Below are 22,116 nucleotides of genomic sequence, written 5' to 3'. Positions count from 1 at the left end.
ACTCTGTACTTAGAATCCAAGCCTGCTGTCCCACAGTTCTGATGTTTGTGAGAAACTGAAGTTTTAAGAAATGGTTTCAAAAATAAGTATTTTTGCTTAACCTCTCCTTGAGGAGTTTAAGGACTTCAGCATTGGTGCAAGCAAGGTAACTACACCAGCAGCACTCTGCAATTTCCACTGGCACCCATTCTTCCTTTTCTCCCTCCACATAACACAAATACTTCATAGTTTTGTGTCCTGTTCAGGTTTCACGAGCACTACTAGTGCAAGAACTTCCATATTAATCTTTTACTAGGAAAGCTATATTATATATAACTATTATAATATAACTATTACTGTTAGTGCTATATTTTCTATGCCTCTCATTGGGAGTGTACTGGCAACACATGTTAGGAGCCTCTGAGAACTCTCTGAAAAGGGAGAAAGCTACTGAGAACCTTGAAAAAGAATAAAAAGTGTCTTTATTTCTATAATCAGAAAGCAGAGCAAGAACTCCAGGAGGAACAACCAACAGCCACAACCTAACCAGAAAACACTAACATTTGCCAACTCCAAATTTCTTGTAGTAGTTCTCAGGAACCAGTTACATTGCAAAGGAAGCATTTGTCTTAAATTGTAAGACTGAAACAGGATACTTGGCTGATAGCGAGTAATTCATAATGCATATGTAAGGACTTTTTTTTTTTTATGGTGATAACCTAAAATGTTATTTTTAATCCTTGCAATATCATTTATTATTCTGTTCTCACCTTTAGCAAAGCACTGTTTGTTTACTTCATCTTCCATTTACTTACATTTACACTTATTGGAACTCTTCTAAAAGCATCACTAAAACAGCTCAGATGAACCAGGTATCTAAGTCATGCTTATGTCCTAATCCAAGAATCATTCCTGAATTACACTGAGGCATAAAACTGCCTAGAATACAGATTAGAAAGGCAAGGGGTGAAAAATAAATAAATTTTTGCTGCATACTTTCCTATTGAATAGCATTAGTTTAGCCTTAACTACTTGAGCAAAACAATGAGATCAGCAAGAAAAACTGTGAAAGTTCCCTCTTCTATTTGATTTTAAGGTACTGTTACTCCAATATGTAAACATTGAATACATGGATGTTTTTGGAAGAAACAGACTATATTCAGTGAAGCACAGACTTTATTGCCAGTGCATAGAGGCAAATCATTAAAAAAAAACAAACCTCTGTGTCTCCAACTCATGATCCTATCAGTTTGCTCATACACATGGATTTCCAATAGTTATTCTAGACTGTTTTCAGTGTTGGGGACAGAAAATTATGCTTGTTAATTCTGTTTATATTGCATTCCTGTCCTCACAGCACTGTCTGGAATAATGTCTCCACTATAAATAAATAAACAAGAAAAGAGAATAACTACTTTACATTCATAAGTTAAGCCAACTTCAGATCATACTCCATTATTCTGAAGCTCCCACAACAGTGAGGCTCTGTTTGGACGTTGTCACAGCTCTTCTCTAAGAGCTGAAATTCCTCAGCCAGTTTTATGCGCAACTGCAGAACTGCACATCCCTCTCAGCCTACAACAAGGAGCAAGGAAAGTTGGTATTGCAAGAGTACAGCACACTGTTCTTCTGACAAGCAGATACAAAGGTAAGCCAGAAAGCAGCATCATGTTGTGGAAGCTGCAAGCAGGAGCTCTTCAACTTGCTAAAACCACTAGCTCACTTATAGGTGTCTCTCACTGTCTCACCAAACAGCTAATAGGTGTGCTAAGTTCTACTAAAAATACATGCTACTTCTTGTTGTCTTGACAAGAGTGACTTGTAGTAGAGTAGAAATGAATTCAGAGTAATTATGAGCAGTTCAGCAGGTGCTGCAGAATCAACTTTAGCCAAAGCTCTTGAAGACCATTATGAAGCACACAGGAAGAAAAATATATTCTACATTATTTTCTTTCTTTATTCTCATATTCTATTCCCCAGATTTAGCCAGAATTTTATGTGAATTCTAATAGAAAAGAACAAAAGCATGGAATGGCAGAATCATGAAGGAAATTTAAACTACTTTATCTGCACAAAAGATAAATCCTGTGGCATTACAAGCACTCAACTTACTGAATGAAGTTGTGAACACATGTTGCTCATTAAGCCAGTCTTATCTTACATTGTAACCAACGGGACTACTTGTGAACAACTCCTTCAAGAATTGAGTATAAAAATTAGCTGCATTGAATTAATGTGAAACCACTTACGAAGCTTTGTCTTTTCTTCAAGATTGCAAATTCGACAACTGCCAGCCTGTCAAGAGAATTCTATTGAGCACAATCAGCACTTAGAAACTTACATAAATTACAGCTGTCTATTTCAAGTGGAAATAATTTCAGGCAAGATGCTTGCATATGCTAGTTTATCCACCTGGATGGCATCTCATTTTAGCAAGACTTGATTCTACTTTTTTGGTAGAAAATGGGGATCTCAGTAATTTGTAAGTCAAAATATTATTATAACACATTAACTGAAGCAAAAAAAAAAAAAAAAAATCATTAAACTGAAAAGATACACCCACCCAATTACACATTATTGCAAAAAAAAAAAAAAAAAAAAAAAAAAAAAAAAGTCAGCCCTTCACCTTAAGGGGGAGTGGGGATGGGTGGGAATGACAACAAACAATAAGCTTTGTTCAAGTTTTGTCCTATATGTCCCAAGTATTCAATTTGTGCCGCGGCCATGATTGTTTAGAATCATTTGCAGCACCTGAAGCTTTTATTTGAGTCATGAAACATGATGTCCTTTAAGATTCTTCATACATTTAAAAACAATACAGATTAAAAAAAAAAAAAAAAAAAAAAAAAAAAAAAAAAAAAAAGCGCTTACTATTTGAAGAACAGAATAATGGACTGCTTTTGAAAATTGTCAGGTTAAATGAGTTCCTCTCAACCACCTTCCTCCTACGAGCTAGTATCATCAAGCAGTTACACATTATACGTTGAGGGAATAATGGGATTAGGGCTTTATCACCTGAGAAATAGAACTGTTAGCTTGTTTCATGACTGAACTGTCTCAAAAAGAACAGTATTCTTTTTCTTCTTCCAACAGAAGAAGTATTCTTTTTCTTCTTCTATTGTAAAACAATAGAAGGTCTACAAAATAATGGGTATGGTTCTCAATCATATTAACAATGTTAACTTTCTGAAACTTGACTACTGAAAATATCTACTATTTTAGCCACTCAATGGTAAAATATCACTCTAAGTATCAATACTCGACTGGTAAGGGGTGTTCTTCTGAAATATATTCTGACTGGTAAGTCAGCATGCAATTTGAAACACTTATACCAATTGCTGAGGTATATACTCAACCTTCTTTTGAAGATCAAGAAGTTTTAAAACACCTCAAAATGGGTACTCAAAAAAATTAAGGCACTCAGTATCACTAGGAAATCTCAAAGTTCTAGTTGCAGTTTACAATCAATTTTCATAATGCTTTTCCCAAAACTCAAGTGCCTAAAATGCCACTAGTGACAATGCAAAGTTTTGTTATATTGAATACAATTGCTCAAGGAAAGAGCTTCACAACTGAGAGTGTATTCCACTTAGAGTAAAATGAACGTAAGTAAAAAAAAAAAAAAAAATTGTGAGCACTGTATTACAGAGCTCAAACAATGACTCCCCCATCAACTAGAGCATATATGGCCACATTCTGCTCTCTGTAACTGTTCAAATTATCCAATGAAACCAGCTCATGGTATATCAAAAAAAGGAGGATAAAAGGAGGGTGAAACTACATGGTGGTTTCAGAAACTAGTGCATTAAAACCAGTGAAACTCCAGCTAACCTGTCTGCAAGAAGTAGTACCCCTTCTCTCTGCCATCTTAGCAAGTATCTTGCAAACATCATCCAAACTTCCATTTGTCCATTTCCTTGTCCGAAGAAGCTTGTCACTTTCCTCAGAAGGCTGATGGAAAAGACTGATGCCAATCAGCAGCCCACATGACTAAGTTAAGTTGCTTTTTACACACCCATTAAAACAATTATGCTGCTTGACACACTAGCTGGCTCTGGAAGACATGCTAAGATGGAAGGCCACCGGGTTTACTGATGTAATAAGGAAGAGAACAAAAAGTCCTATTTAATCATGACGTATGACCTTATAACCTTTAATCCAGTCTACATTCACTTTTTATTGTAAAGGCATTCATAACCTATCCAAGTCGTGTAGCATTACATAACACATATTTAATTTTATTATCAATTAATTTCAATGTAACTTCCACTAGTGGTGAAATAGTGAATGGTATTTCATATGTATAATTCAAAAGACAGTTTTCCCATTTTTAGTATCATTTAAACATTTACCACAATGTTTCTCAGTGGAATACTGTTCTTACTTTTTTTTTATTTTTTATTTTTATTTTCAGTTCTCCTCCCAGTTACAAAGTAAATTCTGAGTGGTCAAACAGGTAGCAGTACAAGCAAACACTAGGGTTGCTACATGTCTGAGGAAGGTCTTGAAATTAACTGCCATATTATAAGTTTCACAAAGAGTTAAACTATTAATAAACTTGAAAATCCTTTTACAGACAAATCCTAAGCAATGCTAGAGATTAGCAGAAAAGTCAAGACAACAGTATCCATGATTATAAAAAAAACTACTGATCACTTTGGATTCTACTGATTAATTATTGATTTTAGTAAGCTTTGCTAATCCTTTGAATGTCACTGCACAAAACTATTTCTAAGATATAACTCTACTACAAGGTGCAGAGGAAAAATCAATCCATTCCAGTACTCTTATAGATAAAATTGACTTCTTAGCAGTCAGAAGGGCAGAACAGACATCCTAGCTGCATACGAACAGGAATGCTGGAACAAGATTTCAGGAATGGATAACAAAGGGTTAATTTGTTTTCATAAGCCTTGAGAATAGCTGGAAAAAGCAGTTACAGTTGTTTATTAACAGCAGCTTAATTTAACTCTAAGATCTTAGTAAGAACAGATGTGTATTATTAAGGAGATCTACACAGAACATATTACTTTTTCAGAATGTTTATCAACTTCTAGTACTTTTATAATTTTATCTAAAGCTAGCATGTAACACTGTTGTGTTTAAATATCAAGTGCCCAATATATGGTTAAGGTGCATACTGAAAGCTGTAGCTTAAATCTAGTGGGCAGGACATTGGGATGGAAATCGGAACATCTCATCACGGTGATCAGGTACTTCACCTCACCTGTTCTCCCTCCTCTGTCAGGTATCATTTCAGCATGAAGCACTTCTGCTTGTACTGTGTTCCTGGGACTTTGACTATAATCACTGAAGTGAGCCAGAAATTTTGTGTATCTGTCCAAACATCTTTTCTTGAAAACAATAAGAGACTAATCATATTATACTCTATTGTAGAGGGTCAGCCTGATATTTACATAGAAATCTGTTGGGGGTTGAAGATATTTTATTTATTTGTTTAATTTAGTATCAAATGGTGATTTTAAGCATTTTATGAACTACTTAAGAACTGTAGAAAAATCTTTATGCAATGATGAAAAGCTTCCAGAAAAGGCTCTCTTAATATGCAGTCACCAAATCTTTTAAATTGTCGAGCAATACATTTGATCTTGAAAATTAGTTTCACAAGCCTGTCTGTGTTTAATTCCCCCAAACCTGTACTTTGCAGGTTATCAGCGAGGAGGCTGAGTCACAGAGTTGAAGTAGATCTCATTGAAAATGGGGAGAAAAAAGTCTATTTCCTGCTAGACTTTCTCTGTCTCAATTACTGAAGCTTATCGAGGTGTTTAACAGCCTTTCCTCCCACTCTCCACCTGGCATATAATCAGGCTGATATTCTACATTTTTTTCCTGCTCTAAAATAAACTAAGCTATTACTTCTGCACTTAATCTAATGTGCACCTTCATAGAAAATTAGCCTTTTTGCATGATTCTCAACATACAAAAATTTCAACATCCTCCATCCATATTGAAAAGGATATCTCAGACTTTTATTTTGGTTCAGCTAAATAATTAGCTGATGTTTTCTCCTTACTAATATTTCAACTGCTTTTTTATTATTATTTTTTTATTTCCCCTATCATGTAAAACCACACTCCCATCCTACCCTACCACCTCCCCTTTGCTTATTTCTTGAATAATGCAGGCACTCATAGAACAGCACACCTTTTCTGGGAATAGCCTTATACCTCTCCAGGTGTCATCACGTACTACCTGTTTTTATGCAGTATTGTTACATATATATTACTACATTTTGTATTTCATTTCTCCTTTAAAAATCACACAAATGAGAAGGAAAAGAATACATGAAGAGGTCAAATTCAGTGGTTGGACTGAAAATATACATTGTGCAGGATGGCTGATGGGACAAGTAACAATTGAATTATACTGAGAATGTCACGGAGGAGTTGTGGTGAGCAGCTACAGTCAACTCAAATTTCAGTCAACTATTTTACTGCCAGAAAGGTAGCAAAGGGATACAAACAGAAACAGTTAATTAAATCTTATGTCTTTAAGCCAAGGTCATGTAGTTATTACACTCTTCTTAGAAGAAACATGGAGAAGAAATGAAAGCTAGAATACAGGTACTGTTTCTATGCAGATTTGGGGATTTTGCTACTTGAAGGGTCTTCTTACTGATCTAAAAGGTATCTGCAGAGTCCCTTTGCTGTCCCTACTTGAATCCTGTATTCTGTTGCTCTGTGTTCATTAAATGTTCAGGGCCCATAATAAAGATAAAAGAAACATCACCTAGAAACATACATCATATTAAGCCTTAAGACATCCTAGTCCTACAAACATTGATATGATAGATTATACCACACTTACACATTATTATCTGTAACTGTTTAGTCACACTACTAAATATTAAAACTGCATGTAAAACAAATTGCATTTTCTACAGAAAACATATGGAAAAAGACAGTGAATTAAAAAGGACCGTCATGCTGACAATTTCAAAGCTCACTGTGTACATGTTCATTACACCTCACAATGCAAAATTTTCAAAGCAATTTATCAATGTAATAGATTTAACAAATACCTAGGCTTGATAGTTACATGGCATTCAACTAAAGGAAACTAATGCAAGTTTAATATAGTACAACAGTATTATAAAGCAGAATGTATTGTAAGATCTTGCACAATGTGACTAAAGCCAATAAATTATCCTAATGAGAAAGCCAAGGGGAAAAAAAGAAAAAAAGGAAAAAAAAAAAAAAAAAAGAGAAGATAATTACCTACCTAACTATTCTTTGTAATCATTTCAGTATATCATCTAGAATCATATTGCTTTTCTGCATCACGCTTGTCTTTGCGCAGTCAGATCCATTGTTTACTGAATTTCAGGGCATTTCAAGATATCTTTAGATTTCAAGATATCCTTCAAGATGTCTTTTTACATTTGTATAAGAAGTCATATAGCTACTGAAAACATATCCACCAAGGCAATAACTTTTGCAGATGAGCAACAGTGTAAAATTCTAGGGCATCACTGATAATGTGTATTCCACTCCAGTATGAAAAGAGCCAGTTATTCCCAAAACAGTCTCTAAGGCCAAGAGTTGCATTGTACACACTCAGCTCCTGGAGCCAGCTCAGCTAAACCCAAATTTTCCAAGTCCTATGTATAATATATGTGGCTTCAGACTTCTGTGGCCTGCCAACCTCAGCTGTTTAACACAGGCTGGGGAGGGATGGGGTGGAGAAAACAAACAAAACCCCCACAAGATATACTTATTTGCTTCCCTTCACAATCTTAATTCTTCTCTTTATGCCTCAGAGGCAAGACAACTGTTAAAAAGATCAGCCTAGAAGAATTAAAAATTTCAATAAGATTGACAATGGTGCATGTTTTACAGGACGTAAGGGAGAAAGAAAAAGATGAACCTAGCACAGGGTAGACATACTCTACAAGTTAAAATCCATGTCACTCCAATTTATTAGCTCTGACTCATGCTGAATTCAACAGACCGATCTGTTTCTGTACACATCTGCTAGAAATGCAAACATAAAAGTTAATTTCTAAATCAGTTGCTCCTGTACCGATGGCATATCAGAGAAAAAGATATTCTTTCTATGTGAGAAACCATTTCCATGAATGGTCATAGGACAGAGACTTCTAGTGACAAAGAAATAAATGCCAAAATTTATCATCCATCTGATCTCAAAACAATCCTCATGCAGAAAGTTTTGTTGTTGTTGTTGTTTGTTTGTTTGTTTTTTAAAAAAAAGTATCTCAGATTTTATATACAGTGATCCTTTAATCTTAAGTGCCAATGCTTGTGAGAGTCTACTCTAGTAGACTACTGCTAGACTCTAAATAGCGAGAGCACTACTATTCTAAACAATACTCTTGCTTATTAACTGCAGCTATACCACATGAATTTATTTAAGAGCTTATGTTATCTAACTAATGCTGAGATAGCACCTTTTATCTCTGGATTCCCACCTTCTTGCAGCCCCCTGTATAGTTTATTTCAAGAATTCAGATGAACAACCTGGCAGAAGACACTGATTCTATTTTATTTGCCCCCCCCCCCCCCCTTTTTTTTTTTTTTTTTTTTTTTTTTTTTGAGTAGAAATGATGATTTCTTCTCTTCAGAATTTAAACACTATCCCCCTAATTAGCCTAATTTTAGACCATCACAGAAGTCTGGAACTTTGCCTTGGAATAACTCAAATGCATAATGAATAACAGAATTACTTCTCTGAGCAGTCCCAAAAGAGACGATTATACCACTGCCCTAAGACTCATGCTGCAATATTGCCGACAGGTTTCTGTACAGAACATGTGATGTTGATTTTCATCATCATAACCCTGAAGCCTGTATAAAGGAGAAATATGCTGTATACAGCACTGACATTTTCTATAGATGCATCCAGTCCAAGCAGGTTGAAATGTGATCCAAATTACAGTTCTGTAAAATCACATGCCACTGGACTTATTTTCAGTGTGCAATACCTGGTCAGAATTACTCCTTCCATAGCTTACAAGCATATCAGCCACACTACTGGGAGTCATAAGCAAGGAATAAGACACAGGCATCTTACTATAGTCTTAACTCTAGCAGATCACAATTTTGTCCAGGTCAGTTGCTGTATATTAAGAACATGCTACCAATGTCTCCTGCACAGCCTTTCATTCAGGTCAATACCATACTGATTTTTACTTCTGCTGTAAGAAAAAAGCATTTCAGAGCATTTTTGATCACTTCCTACAAAGTTCTGTTTTTCTGATAAGAAACAAACTATTCTGAAGTTCACCTGTTTCCGGGGATAGTCTGCCTACCTGTGGGCAAGAAATGCATTTTTAAATCTGCAGGTGAAGGTTCTGTTTAGTTTGTTTGCTGTTATTTATTTATTTATTTACTTTAAGAAATAAAATGCAGTAAAATGTCATTAGACAAAAAGTTCTGACGATCCCCAAACCTATTCATAGAGTATTGCGCACTGCCAACATTTTGGACTTTATCATCATTGGTCAATAGCCACGCTTCTTGTGCATACTTAACTGAAATGGTCCATTGCACGTGGGACTCTTTCAGATTCAAGTACTGAAATTTCATAATTTCAGCAAAATTTTACAGTTCTACAAGTTTGACTCAGAACAGCCACATTTACAGAGGTAGTATAAAAAGATGCCCTTGAAATAAATGTGAAAATATTAAACAAACACATTTAAAAGTGTCTGATAATTACACTAAATTACCTGAATCTTCCAAGTGCACAATGAGTATTGTAACAATTAGTCAATGAAGGTTCTCTGTCAGATAAAGAAGCAAAGACTAAGAAAGCCAGAACAAGCACGTGGACTTCTCACCAATACAGATGTAACCCCCCAAAAATGACTGCTGGCTTGCTCCTTTGCTAATACAAAAGTGTATTTAGTATGCAGTTTTGATTGACAACTACAAACCATATTTTGCAGTTTCCAAAATATTATATGTCTTTATTAAGCCATAATGTAGATAAGACAATTCAGGAATGTCGTGTTATCCATCACTGTACTTATCCAATATAGCATGCCTTCTGTATCTTGAATAAAGGAACTTCTAAGTAGAATCAATAATAGAACTTTGAAATCTGTTTCCATTTTATGTTTCTAATGTTTTGCTTTGAAATAAACTATTTTCTTAGACAAACAAAGGCAACATGACTGAAATGCAATTTACACATACCTGATGCTTCTTGAACTTTCACCTTCAGACCTGTAAAGTAACACACAAATAGTTAGCACATGATCACTGTTAGCATTTATAAGCCAGCTAGTCTAGAAAGTGATAGACCTTCCTACGCATTCTTTCCCTTTATATTTCCTCTAGTTTTTCCAAGGCTAGTTGTACTTTCCCTGATAATTAGACATTTTAAAAAAGAAAGCAGTTCAATGTAGATTTAGGATAAATCTATTAGAAGTTAAGAAACAACAGCTGAAGCCAATAACTGGAATATGAAAATATATGCTATCACCCTCTGAGACCTCAATAAAGAACTTCAGCAAACACAGAGTAATACAGACTTATGTATCAGATTTGGAACAGTGAAAAGCACCAGCCTTTCATATTCTAGAAGCCAATTAGCGCCTTTTTTTTTTTTTTTAAAAAAAAAAAAAAAAAAAAAAAGCCTTTCTTCACTCTACTTTCAGTTGGCCAATAAGTTTAGGAATCTAATCCCCAGACTTATCAAGCACTAACCAGAAAGTGCTATGGTTTGTGAGTACAAGTAACGTACAATATTTTAAAACCACCACACTTGTCTGTTTCTCATAGCTGTTTAAAAATAAGGGTTAAAAACCTTGAGGTTACAGAAGCTCTTAAAAGCCATATTTTTCTCAAGGTGAGGTACTTTTATCAGTCCAACCGAAGCAAAACCTTTTCAGCCCCTCCTCCCTGCTCCTAACCCCCAAGCATTTTTTTAATAAGGAAACTGAATTTAATGTTATTCATACTAGCAAATTTTCTTTCTCTGAAGATGAATTGAAATGTAATGACTCCCAGCATTTAATGAACACACAAAATCCAAATTAAAATGTACAACCATTTGTCCATATCTGTTCCTTCCCCACTCCAAAACAATTCAGCCACATTGCTACAGAAACCCTACCTGCATCAATAGGTTCAGTAAGGCAAGGCTGAGAAACAGGAATCAAACAAATTAAAGCATGGGATTCCAGAGCAAAATAAAGCCTCAAAATACCCTTTCCATTTCAAAATCTTCAGAGGGACCCAAAGAAAATGAGGATCAATATTAATTTGCAAAATTCATTAAACATTTCTTTTGATCCCGGTTTGCCAAAAATGCAGCTGGAACAGTGCCTGCAAAAAATCAGCTATCATATCTCAACTTCATGTGCATTAGTACAGCATGGTATAAGACATGAGAGTTCTTCAATAATCAGTGAGAGAAATAATAAATGAACCAATTCTGATTATTGAAAATATATTTGTCTCTGCACCATCATCCAGCTCCTGATCAAAGACCAATATTAAGTTCATTAGTGATCACTTGTGCGTGCTGGGGAGCATGTTAAATCCATATTAAAGGCTACCCTCAAATCATTGAGATTATCGGTTGATCTGGCACGGCAAAAATGCAGGCGAGTCTGCCACTTCGTGTTCCCTCAACTTGCCCCAGTGTATTTATGGCACTGCATACTGCTGCGTGCCAGGAAACATCTCCAGCATCAGACGGAGCAGAGATGCACCAGCATAAGGCAGCAGCAGGAGCGTAGCTATGCTGGGCATCAGCCAGCGTCTGCTGCAGCCCTAGCAGCCAGGCAAGCCAACACCTCAGTTGGAGCCAAGCCGGGTACCCAACGCAACATACAATTCCTCCAGCTGTTCAGGCTGAGGGGTTCCATACATGCAGTTTGCCTCATTCAGACTACCTTTCAATCTGTTTTAAAAACAGAAGTAAAAAAAAAATTCTTTCCTATTTTTAGGATGGCTGTTATGGTCTCACATGATAAAAACATCTGGGTTTTAGTTAATTAAAAACCTTGTAGTTACACTGAAGAAAATTATATCAAGTAAACTGTTTGCAAACTGTAGCAATTCAGTAACAAGCTAGGAAACACTGCCTCCCTGAAAATCAAAGATGAGTATTTCTTCAGCAACATACACAGTGCTAAATACTTCCCATCTTCCATATTTTGAAAACAAGTACAAAATAAACCAATTTCTTCTTAGAATTACTTCATCTACAATGACTAGTGTATTATGCTAGTGCTGGTAGGAAAAAGTTATGGCAAGTAAAAGTTTCATAAGATTAATTCCAGGAAATAAGCACTATTAAAAACTAATTTTCAAGATCTATTGTGGAAGTAAGTGCCAAAAATAGATGCCTCCCCCTCCTCCTTTCACTACTTGTTATAACATTATCTTAATTTTCTTCAAGACTAAAGAAATCTGGATAATTTTAAAAGCACAGTCTGAGATGAAAGGGGGAAATAAAAACAAAAACTGCCTCTTGCCCCAGAAGATGCTCTGGGGTGGTAGTAGGGCTGTAGTTCAGTGGACTGAGTGCATGTGACCAGCTATGCCTACAAGTGCAATTATCAGTCCATGATACTGACCACCATCATGAAAGACTTTAGAAGAGAAGAGCATTCAGTATCATGGAAAACTGCTGCTCAGAGCAGAATGAACCACCTGCTCCCTGAACAGAAAGCCACAGCAAGTAGTTGCCTGACACGTACTATCGTTAATACCCAGGAGATGTAAGAGCTCAAAATTTGTTCTTGAGCTTAGTTATTTTCCAAAGAAACTTTTCTGAAATTGTTACCATTGCCTTTTTACTTGTGGCCTTTCACCTTATCACTTAGGCTATTATCTCTGCCCTTCACTTAAGGATAAAAACGAGTTTTCATTTAACACTTATCTCTTGCCATCACCAAAATGCACTGCAGCATTCTGTATACCCAGTGCAGTATCTACCCATACAAGGAACGCTCTTGACCTTTTCAAGAGCTCTGAGAATTTGGGTGTTACCGGTATTAATTACCGCATAGCATTACCTGTTATTGCAAGATTTATTTTAATAGAGGCTAGAACCTCTCTCTGGTTGAGTTATTAGGTTAAGAGACGCATATGTATCCTGGTAGACCGAAGGTAACTTCAAAGTAGCTTTTTTCTATATCCTTGAAAGTTACATGAACACAAGGAGAAGAGAAATGAACTCACCTATGCATCCCCATGAGTAATGAGAAAATTAATGAATAAAATGTTTAACTGACACCTTCCCACACTCAGTTTTCAGCAAATTACATCTTGCAGAACATGCATTTTACAGTTATAAAAGCCTCTGTATGTAATTGCTTGTACGATCAAGTTTTCAAATACAGCTGAGACAACAGGATTTAACGCCTTAATTTTCTGTTTCTCCTCTTGACTAGAATAACAATCTTCTAAGCCATCTAAACAGAGAAAATATTTTGGAGTGCTCACAGGATTCCAGAGTCACGAGAAGCAGCAGCCAACCACCCAAGACGACCTTTTCATCATCGCACTATTCCTCGCACTAAAACTCAAAAAGAATTTTGATGAAGGCATTTTAGTCAAAGAGAAATCACAAGGTAAAGGCTACAAGGGTTTTTGTGTTTGGGCAGCTACAAGGTTTTTGTGTTTGCTCAGTTTTGTCCAGCTGCACGCACAAAGGCTAGAATCAATTGCTCTCACAAGAGAATCTCTCCAGCTCAGTACAGCTAAACATTGGGATAGATGTACTATCATACCTTCTTTGTTTTTAGGTTTACCAATGTGTGAAAAAGCTGCTAATTTTCATAATTGCTAAGTTTGCATATTTGAGGTTAAGATTTACTCAAATAAATTCCAAGGGGTCACTCAGATCACCAATTTTACTCAATGGAACTTGTGATTGGTTTGCAATACTGCTGAGAAACTACTTACAGTTTGAAATAAAGCGTTAGATTTTCCTTAAGCATGTTATAAAATCCAAGGGTTTGGTTCGGTACTTAATGTTTCTGCTTACACTAAGCATGTGCTACACTCTGGATTATTTTCTCCTTTGGACCCACAGAAAAGCAAGGATATTGTCACTGCTGAAACCAGGAGAAAGTGATAACGTTTCTGGCAATCTATTGAATTATTTCTTTTAAGGCAGACCTTACAGGAAGAAAAGATATCCATCTTCTACGCTATAATACTTTATTTTAAAGAGAACATAACCCATTTACATTTGAGTTATATCAATGATGTAATAAATGTCACACCACTTTCTCCCAAAATAATTCTTTGCTCATCCCTGGCTGGTTTCCAATATTTCATCACCTTTTGGACCAGAACTAAATATTAACCTGCATGCACCCTATATAGAAGTACAAGTTTGTCTCCTTCCTGACCCAGGGAACAATATTCCCAGTACAAAATACAGGAAAACACGTAGTCTTTAAGATTTTTACAGTCAACAGAAGCAGAAATGACTCTGCTAATAACAGTATTTACTGTAATTCCATTTCAAGTAGAGGCCAGAAGAAACAGATACTATCATACAAAACCATAAACCAAAGACAAAGAAAAAGCTAACAAAAAAACAGCACTCAAGATTTACAAGAGATAGCCAACAAAAGTAATTATGAAATCCTGAATAATTTTTGTGTAAGTTTAAATTGTGTGCCATCAACCTCTGTCAGTCCACATCCTTGAAAACTGAAAATTTCAAAAGACTTCTCACTTCGTGTTACAAAAATGATTTCTCCTTTGTTTTGCATGCCCAAGAGACACTCACCACCTTCCTATGAATACACCAAGCAGGAAGATGACAAAGACAAGACTTTTGCGTGGTTCCACAGCCCTACAACCACGAATGAAATAACAAGCTCAGTCCTATTTCCTGACCCTTTTAGAGATGCCATTCCCATCAGAATGCAAAGAATGGGGTAAAGCTTAAGATTTGTAACAGCCTCTAAAACTCCCAGGTTAAATAATCATACATTCTCTGAAATTCATCTTGCAAGCCTCAAGAACCAATTTTATTTCTTACAAATTTCAGGAGACCAACTACAAATGGGAATATACATTAATCACATATTGAAGGGCATTTTGATTTCATTTGTTACAAAAGGAAAACATTGAACCAAACCTTTACAGAGCAATACTAGATCAATGTATTTGATTGAGCCTTGCTTTGAGCACAGAATTTTTCTCAAGAAAGAAAACTACACCCATTACAGATCACCCTTTGTAGTATCTTATGTCTTTTAGCATTTGTAACATGGATAAGATTACTCACAAGGAAGGAGACTTCAGGGAGACTTCATTAATGGCTATATAAACAATACTATTTATATCATGAGAAGGCTTCAGTATAGAGTTTCCATAGATATATGTTCTAAGCAATAATTCAAAAACAGGGAGGATCAAGTCTTAAAACAGAGTGGCCTTGCTTGCTGCACAGTCATCAGGTACTAAAACCTCCCTGAGCCCTCCAAACAAGCACATTTGCTGTTTTTCCCTTTGGTAAGTAGGTCTAGGTCAGCATCAGTGCATTGCCAGAAGTGTGCAAAACAGTATGTCCAATAACACAAACATGTGGAAAGGAGATTTAAAAAGAAGAAGAAAAAAAAAAAAGAGCTAGCTTGCAGGACCAGGGTTAAAAAAAAATCTACTGTACTGAAGATTCTTAAAACAACTGGTAAAATTTTAAGTATAGTGAGACCCATCCAGCAAGTGGTATTTTAACAAGTTAAGTTTGAGGATGAGAAAAGTATTAATTTCACCACTACCTATAACCCTTTCATCAGGATTCTGTTAATATGTATAACTGAATGAAGGAATAAGCAGTCACTGCAAAGACACGCTTTTGGGCCTGCCCGTCACAAAAGTAATAGAAAATCAATTAGAGGAGAATGATTACTGCATTTCATTTTAATCCTGAGATAAAGAACTACCTCATGCAGTAGGAAAACTACTTTCATGCATTATTTTGTAACAGTAATGTCCTAATAGTTGCTTTGTTCTTTTCTAAACAATATGAGAGAGTCTAATGGCCACCTCAAATGCAGTGCTTTCACTCAGTTCAGCATTCTACTGCACAGCATCTCTAAAAACTTTCTATGCAACAGAAAATTTATTTCAGAAGGCTAAATCTAACCAGTCACATATGATGCACACAGGCCAAAGTATATACTGCAGAATTATCGCAGAATCATAAAATGGGTTGGGTTGGAAGGGATCTAGTTCCAGCCCCCTGCCATGGGCAGGGATGCCACACACTAGATCAGGCTGCCCAAGGCCCCATCCAGGCTGGCCTTGAGTACTTGCAGGGATGGGGCATCCTCAGCTTCTCTGGGCAACCTGTTCCAGTTCCTCACCACCACCCTCTGAATGAAGGATTTCCTCCTATCAGCTAATTTAAATCTACCCTCTTTTAGTTTAAAACTGTTCCTTGTCCTGTAACTATCTGCCTGTGTAAACATTTGCTCTTCATCTTTTTACAAGTACCCTTTAGGTACTGAAAAGCTGCAATGAGGTCTCCCAGAGCCTTTTCTTCTCCAGGCTGAAGATCTCCATCTCTTTCTTTGTAGAAGAGGTGCTCTAGCCCTGTGATTGTCTTTGTGGACTTCCTCTGGACCTGCTCTAACAGATTAACATCCTTCTTGTGCTGGAAGCCCCAGCCCTGGATCCAGGATTCCAGGTGGGGCCTTGCAAGGGCAGAGCAGAGGGGGACAATCACCTCCCTCCACCTGCTCCCACTCCTCTGGTGATGCAGCCCAGGGTGCAGTTGCCCTTCTGGGCTGCAGGTGCGCATTGCTCATGTTGAGCCTTTCACCCATAAGATCCCCCAGGTCCTTCTCTGCACGGCTGCTCCCAGTGAGTTCATCTCCCAGCCTGGTCTCATGTCCAGGATTGCCCTGACCCAGGTACAGCACCTTGCACTTGGACTTGTTGACCCTCATTAGGTTTACAAGGGCCCATTTCCCAAACTTGTCCAGGTCTCTTTGGATGACATCCCTTCCTTCTGCTGTACTGACTGCACCACTCAGCTTGGTGTCATCTGCAAACTTGCTGTGGGTGCACTCAATCCCACTGCCTATGTCAATGATAAACATACTAAACAACAATAATGTAATCTTTATTATCAGACTGCTTCTAACACTTTGAGCTAGACGCATCACCTTGCAATACTCCCCTTAAATTGTGGAGTCACAAGCATTCCCTCTGCACATTATGATTAGGAACAGGTGAAATGTTGCTGGTAACAAGTAATCTTTGGGAAGACCTCTGAAGTCAGAATAACGGTAAACTCAAAGATGTCAAAAAAAAAAAAAAAAAAAAAAAAATAAGGAAAAATAAAAAGAAAAAAATTTATAAACAGCTTTGCAAACTTCATGCCAGTCATAAGGTCTTTTTTCCTTCACTATTCAGAGGTATGCTTATTCAATCAAGTCGTTGGCATACTGAAAACAGGAAAAGCATACAAAAGCTTTTCCTTGAAAATACAAAAGATAAGTCCCATATCACTGCTGTGATGTTTTTGTATTTAAATGGTAAAAAGTGTTCCAATACCAGCACTAGAACAAGTACTTATCTAATAGAATAGAAAGATGTGAAGTTTGATTTTAGCCAACATGAAACATTCGATCCAGGGATACTCAGCAAATTTGAGGACCAGCATGTAATAAACAGCATTCAGGCTTGGCATCACGTTTTTGCCTTCTGTCATTACTTCACTTTCCAAATAATGACTAAACATACTGCCAGAGGAATCTCTTAACACAAAAAGACAGTAGTTCTTACAGCATCTCTGCATTCATCTCTTCTGCCCTAAAGCCTATAGGAATTGAACAGAAGAGATGGATAGCAGCAATTAGCAACATCCAAAAGTTGGCACTAAAAATGGAACTGCAATAGCATCATGAGTAGCAATGGTACAAAACCACTGAACACATTAGCGGGACTCCAGTGGCTTTTGGTGAAGTCTTCACACCACTTTCTCAGACCGGTCTCACGCGTTCAGAAAGTTAGCACGTTGCTGTCACTGGCTATTACAATAACTCCTTGAAGCATGTAGAGAGCTTAAAGGTAGGGGAGGTGGAAACTTGTCCTCTTGCAAAGAGAATCATGTCCATTGGGGAGTTCAGATAGGGAGCTACATAATGATCCAGCAATTCTTGTACAGTCCAACTTCCCCAAGCCCACAAAACCAAACTAGTTATGCCAAAGCAGCAACCCAAGTCACCAGTTCAAAGCTGACACCTGTAATGGCTAGAATCAACATTTATCTACCTGTCTGGTACCCTGTGAGAAAGGGAGGTATTTTAGGTGCACATCCTGTTCACAAGGGGTTCTCAGCTCCCAGACACCTCATGCTCTCTGGAAGTTCCAGGGAGGTTGTGTACTAAGCAGCCTGGATCACCGCTGACTAACAAAGAAACTGTCACCTGCACCAGAATGGATTGGGGTCTGTAATTAAGAGACTCCCACATCTCAGACTGCCAGGTCAGTTTGAAAGATAACACAGGGTCAGAATTTGAGTTTCTTATTTTTTTTTTTTCAGTTATTGGAGGGTTGAAAGCTCTAACACCTCACCTCATGCATTTTAGATAGTCTCTACAATTACTATCTGAAATCCTTTAGACTAATACTGCTACCCATTAACAAGCATGTCTGATACATCCTTTTAAGTAAAAATAAAATGGACGATGGAGTAAAACTGCACTGTAGTAAAATGCAAGTCATTCACATGTTAGATAGGTTTGAAATCTGTCTCCCTCCACTTTTTGATAGCACGATCCCATAGTTTATAAAACAGGAAACACTCCATGGTACGCTGCACTAGGACTAGCAGTTGCTTAGATCCACATCAAGTTCTTCCACTTAAGTTAAAAATTGTGTTTGCTTGTGGATTTCAAATGCAGTAAGTTAAAAAACAGCATCACAAAAACAAAACAAAACAAAAACAGAAGGATATATATTAGCTAGGTTCTGTAAAAGTTTTAAGAAAACCTTTGTCTGAAAGCCAGAGGACGCTTTTATGTAAAAGACAACTGTTTTCTAGAGGCATACTTAACCCTGAATGACATAAAAAAGTTTCATTGCATATAATCAAAAATAAAAATGAATGTCCTTTTCACACATTCTGCAACTCTATAAAAGCACTATAAATATAAGAGTAGTTATTTTTCTATTCTTCCTCTTGATCAGAATTCCATATATGGTAGAAATAATTTTCTAAAATGCTCTTTACAATTTTCAGTATTAGAAATCCTTATTTTGTATTGCATCATGTATATTACAGTAAGTAAACAATTTCTAGTAAGGATCATTTCCCTCTCTTGCCTCATATACAAATCTTAATCTCTTCTGTGCTAGCAGTGGTAGGTGGTTAACACAGAACGGTACCTCTGATTGCTAAAGATCAGTTTTACTTCGAGCTAGATAGCTAGTTCCTCTAGAGAAAAACGAGATAGCAGTAAAATGTGACATCCCCGTGTTACCTGAGAGAACTGTATCTCAGAATTTTGCAGTTATATTTGCACCTTCAGTACTGTCTATATTTTACTAATGACATTTTTACTATATTGTACAGCTTTGTTTGCTTTGAATCTAGCAAGCACGCAGCTCTTTTCAAATACTATGCATCAGCTTACCCTATGTTATTGCAGTGCTCCTAACTTGTCAGAGCAGACACACCATCACTAAGCCAAATCCATCACAAGAAGCATAGGCTTTAAGAAATTCCCCATGAGTTATAATGGTGCCAGTTTCATGCTAAGGCTTCATGATTCTTGGTCACTTAAGACACTGGATAAAGTTTTTCTTTGATTGTACTCCATGTTTTTAAATACTGTTTTGGTGTAATGTGCGTGTCTTGGTGTTTTGGTGTAATGTGAAGTCCTAAACAGTATAAAATTTAAAACTCAGGTCAGAACGATGCAAATTAAATTGGGCTGGTACGCAGACTAACGAAGCTCATTGCAGTTCACGCATGAAAGTATACAGTGACCCACACGAAACAGCATTGTGAAGGTAAGTTAACTCAGGGGTAAACACATGAATCACTAGCTGCAAGATCCAATGTTAGTTATATAAGACACATTTTCAGGCACCATTTTCAAAGCAAAAAAAAAAAAAAAGTGACAGCAGGTGTCCAATTCCTACTGCATACCACAGCAACAATGTAGGTAATTGCCAGTTCCGATGCTGGAACTGGTTCTCTGTGACCAGAGCACGTACTTGTAACAGAGTTACTGGGTTACAGCAATTCTCCTCAAACGCGGTCAAATAGGACAAATTCCACTGTGCTAGGGAGGAAGGAAATACAAAGAAAGAGTTCTATATTAAAAACACAACATAGGACCCTTTTAAGTGGTCATATTTGATAAGTTTACTGAATTGACTGAATTTTAGACCCACAACTGCCAATGGACGTTCACTGAAACTACACACTGTTTCACAAACAACATATATAGCTAACCACATTGCCTTCATCCTGCATTTTCTTCCATTTCTATTAAAGTAATCTATTTTTTAGGTATCTTAAATTGGATTACAATATTGTCCATTTATTTTATAGATCTGTGTGAAGTCTTCAAGCATCTGCCTGCATGCACTCATACATGTATTTGTATAGAAAATCTCTATCCTAGAGGCCTTCCTTTCTAGTTCTTGGCATGCATCCCTCATATAGCAGTGACTGTCAAAACCTCTTTAGGCATTATAAAGGGATTATGCACACACAGACACTTCTAATAACAAATCAAAAATAAAAATAAAAATTCTACAAGCAAGCCTGGACACGAACACTGATAACAGTCACTTACTTAGGTAGTAGATGTAATTTCTGTCTTCTAAAATTAAAGTGTTGAACCCAAGCAGTCCCATCTATCAGTCTATGAGACTCAGCAAAAAAAATATCTGCCATAGGTAACTTATATTCTGTGATACATACCATAGAAGTGTAGCTACTGGCATATGGTTTCCACAAAGAGCTTATTCTATCTACTCCTGGACTGCCTAAAGCCACTACTGCCCAAGCAGTGTCTGTTCCTAATTCTCTCACACAGACCTGATGAGAGATACATAAAAAGATCAGCTTGATTTCATTGCTCAGCCATCACCATTGCATATGCCACTGAGCTTAAGGCTAGCTAACATTTGGGCTGAACTTATCCTCTCTGCACTCACCTTGTTCATCTAGCATACATTTTATAGTAGCTTAGATTCTCTTTTTCTCCTAGTGTCTGAAAATAGTTTGAAGAAATGGTCAGAATACAAAGCCCCACATACTTTCACAAAAACTAAACCCCTCCACAGTCTGTGCTGTTTATCAAGGTTATTGATACCATCTGTCAGCTCAGTGAGAGGCAAGAGACACATGCTTGCTCCAGCATGCAAATAAAGAGCCACACTGGGCAGATGCTACATCACACCACCACCTGGATAGCCTGGAATAGCCTTCAATACCTGTATATTTAACAAAAATAGTTATATACACATAACACAACCATACAAATGCATACAGTTGAAAGTACCTCAGGGCTTTTCTAGCTAACTGTAAGTTATTGTTATCCTCTGCACACAATTGTCCGTGTTACTCAGGGGAAGGGAGAGAAGATTCAATTTCTTCTTTTCAGGGTACCCATTTATACAGCTGTGGGCAGACTAAAGTAGCAGTGGTCTAAACACAAAGCAAGTGAGAAATATTTTTACACTTTGGAACCAAGGCATTTGCTGTCCATCCCAGGAAAGAGAAGTTATTAAGCAGGAGGATAAATTATAAAAAGCAAGCTCCCTCTCAACACCCCCTGAGGAGCTTGGCATATGTCACAAGAACTCCACCATTTCTAGACGGTTACGGTTCTCGCAGACAGCCTTATTTGGAGTGCAATCCCTCTAGGTATAATACAGAGTGGGACAGAAAAAATGAAGAAAAAATGATCCGTGGAATAGAAAATACAGTCAAGCGCAACACAGGGGGGGGGAGGAAAAAAAAAAAAAGAAAAAGAAAAAAGCTTTGTTTACAAAAGTTTTCTATTATCCTTCCCTGCAGTAAGGGTTTTCTGAAATGAATGACACTAGAACTGCACTGTGCTAAAAGGCTCTACACTTTCCACTTGCTTTACCCAAAGTCTAGCACCAATATCCATCTCCTGAGATTAAGATTAGGAATCTTCAGTGA

At 37.0% G+C, this 22,116-nt stretch overlaps 1 protein-coding gene across 6 annotated transcripts in view; it reads right to left on the bottom strand.

The window, feature by feature from the left end:
* IQSEC1 (IQ motif and Sec7 domain ArfGEF 1) overlaps positions 1–22,116 on the bottom strand; it is a 345,052-nt gene that overhangs the window by 265,926 nt on the left and 57,010 nt on the right. For all 6 annotated transcript variants that reach the window (XM_032194058.1, XM_032194048.1, XM_032194049.1 and 3 more), the window contains exon 2: positions 10,158–10,187. In XM_032194058.1, coding sequence (XP_032049949.1) covers positions 10,158–10,187 — 30 coding nt within the window. The remainder of the gene's footprint in view (positions 1–10,157; positions 10,188–22,116) is intronic.

The sequence above is a fragment of the Aythya fuligula genome, chromosome 10, assembly GCF_009819795.1.
Source record: "Aythya fuligula isolate bAytFul2 chromosome 10, bAytFul2.pri, whole genome shotgun sequence".
NCBI lineage: Eukaryota > Metazoa > Chordata > Aves > Anseriformes > Anatidae > Aythya > Aythya fuligula.
Note: the sequence above shows the minus strand (reverse complement) of the source record. Positions and strands in the feature narration are given on the sequence as shown.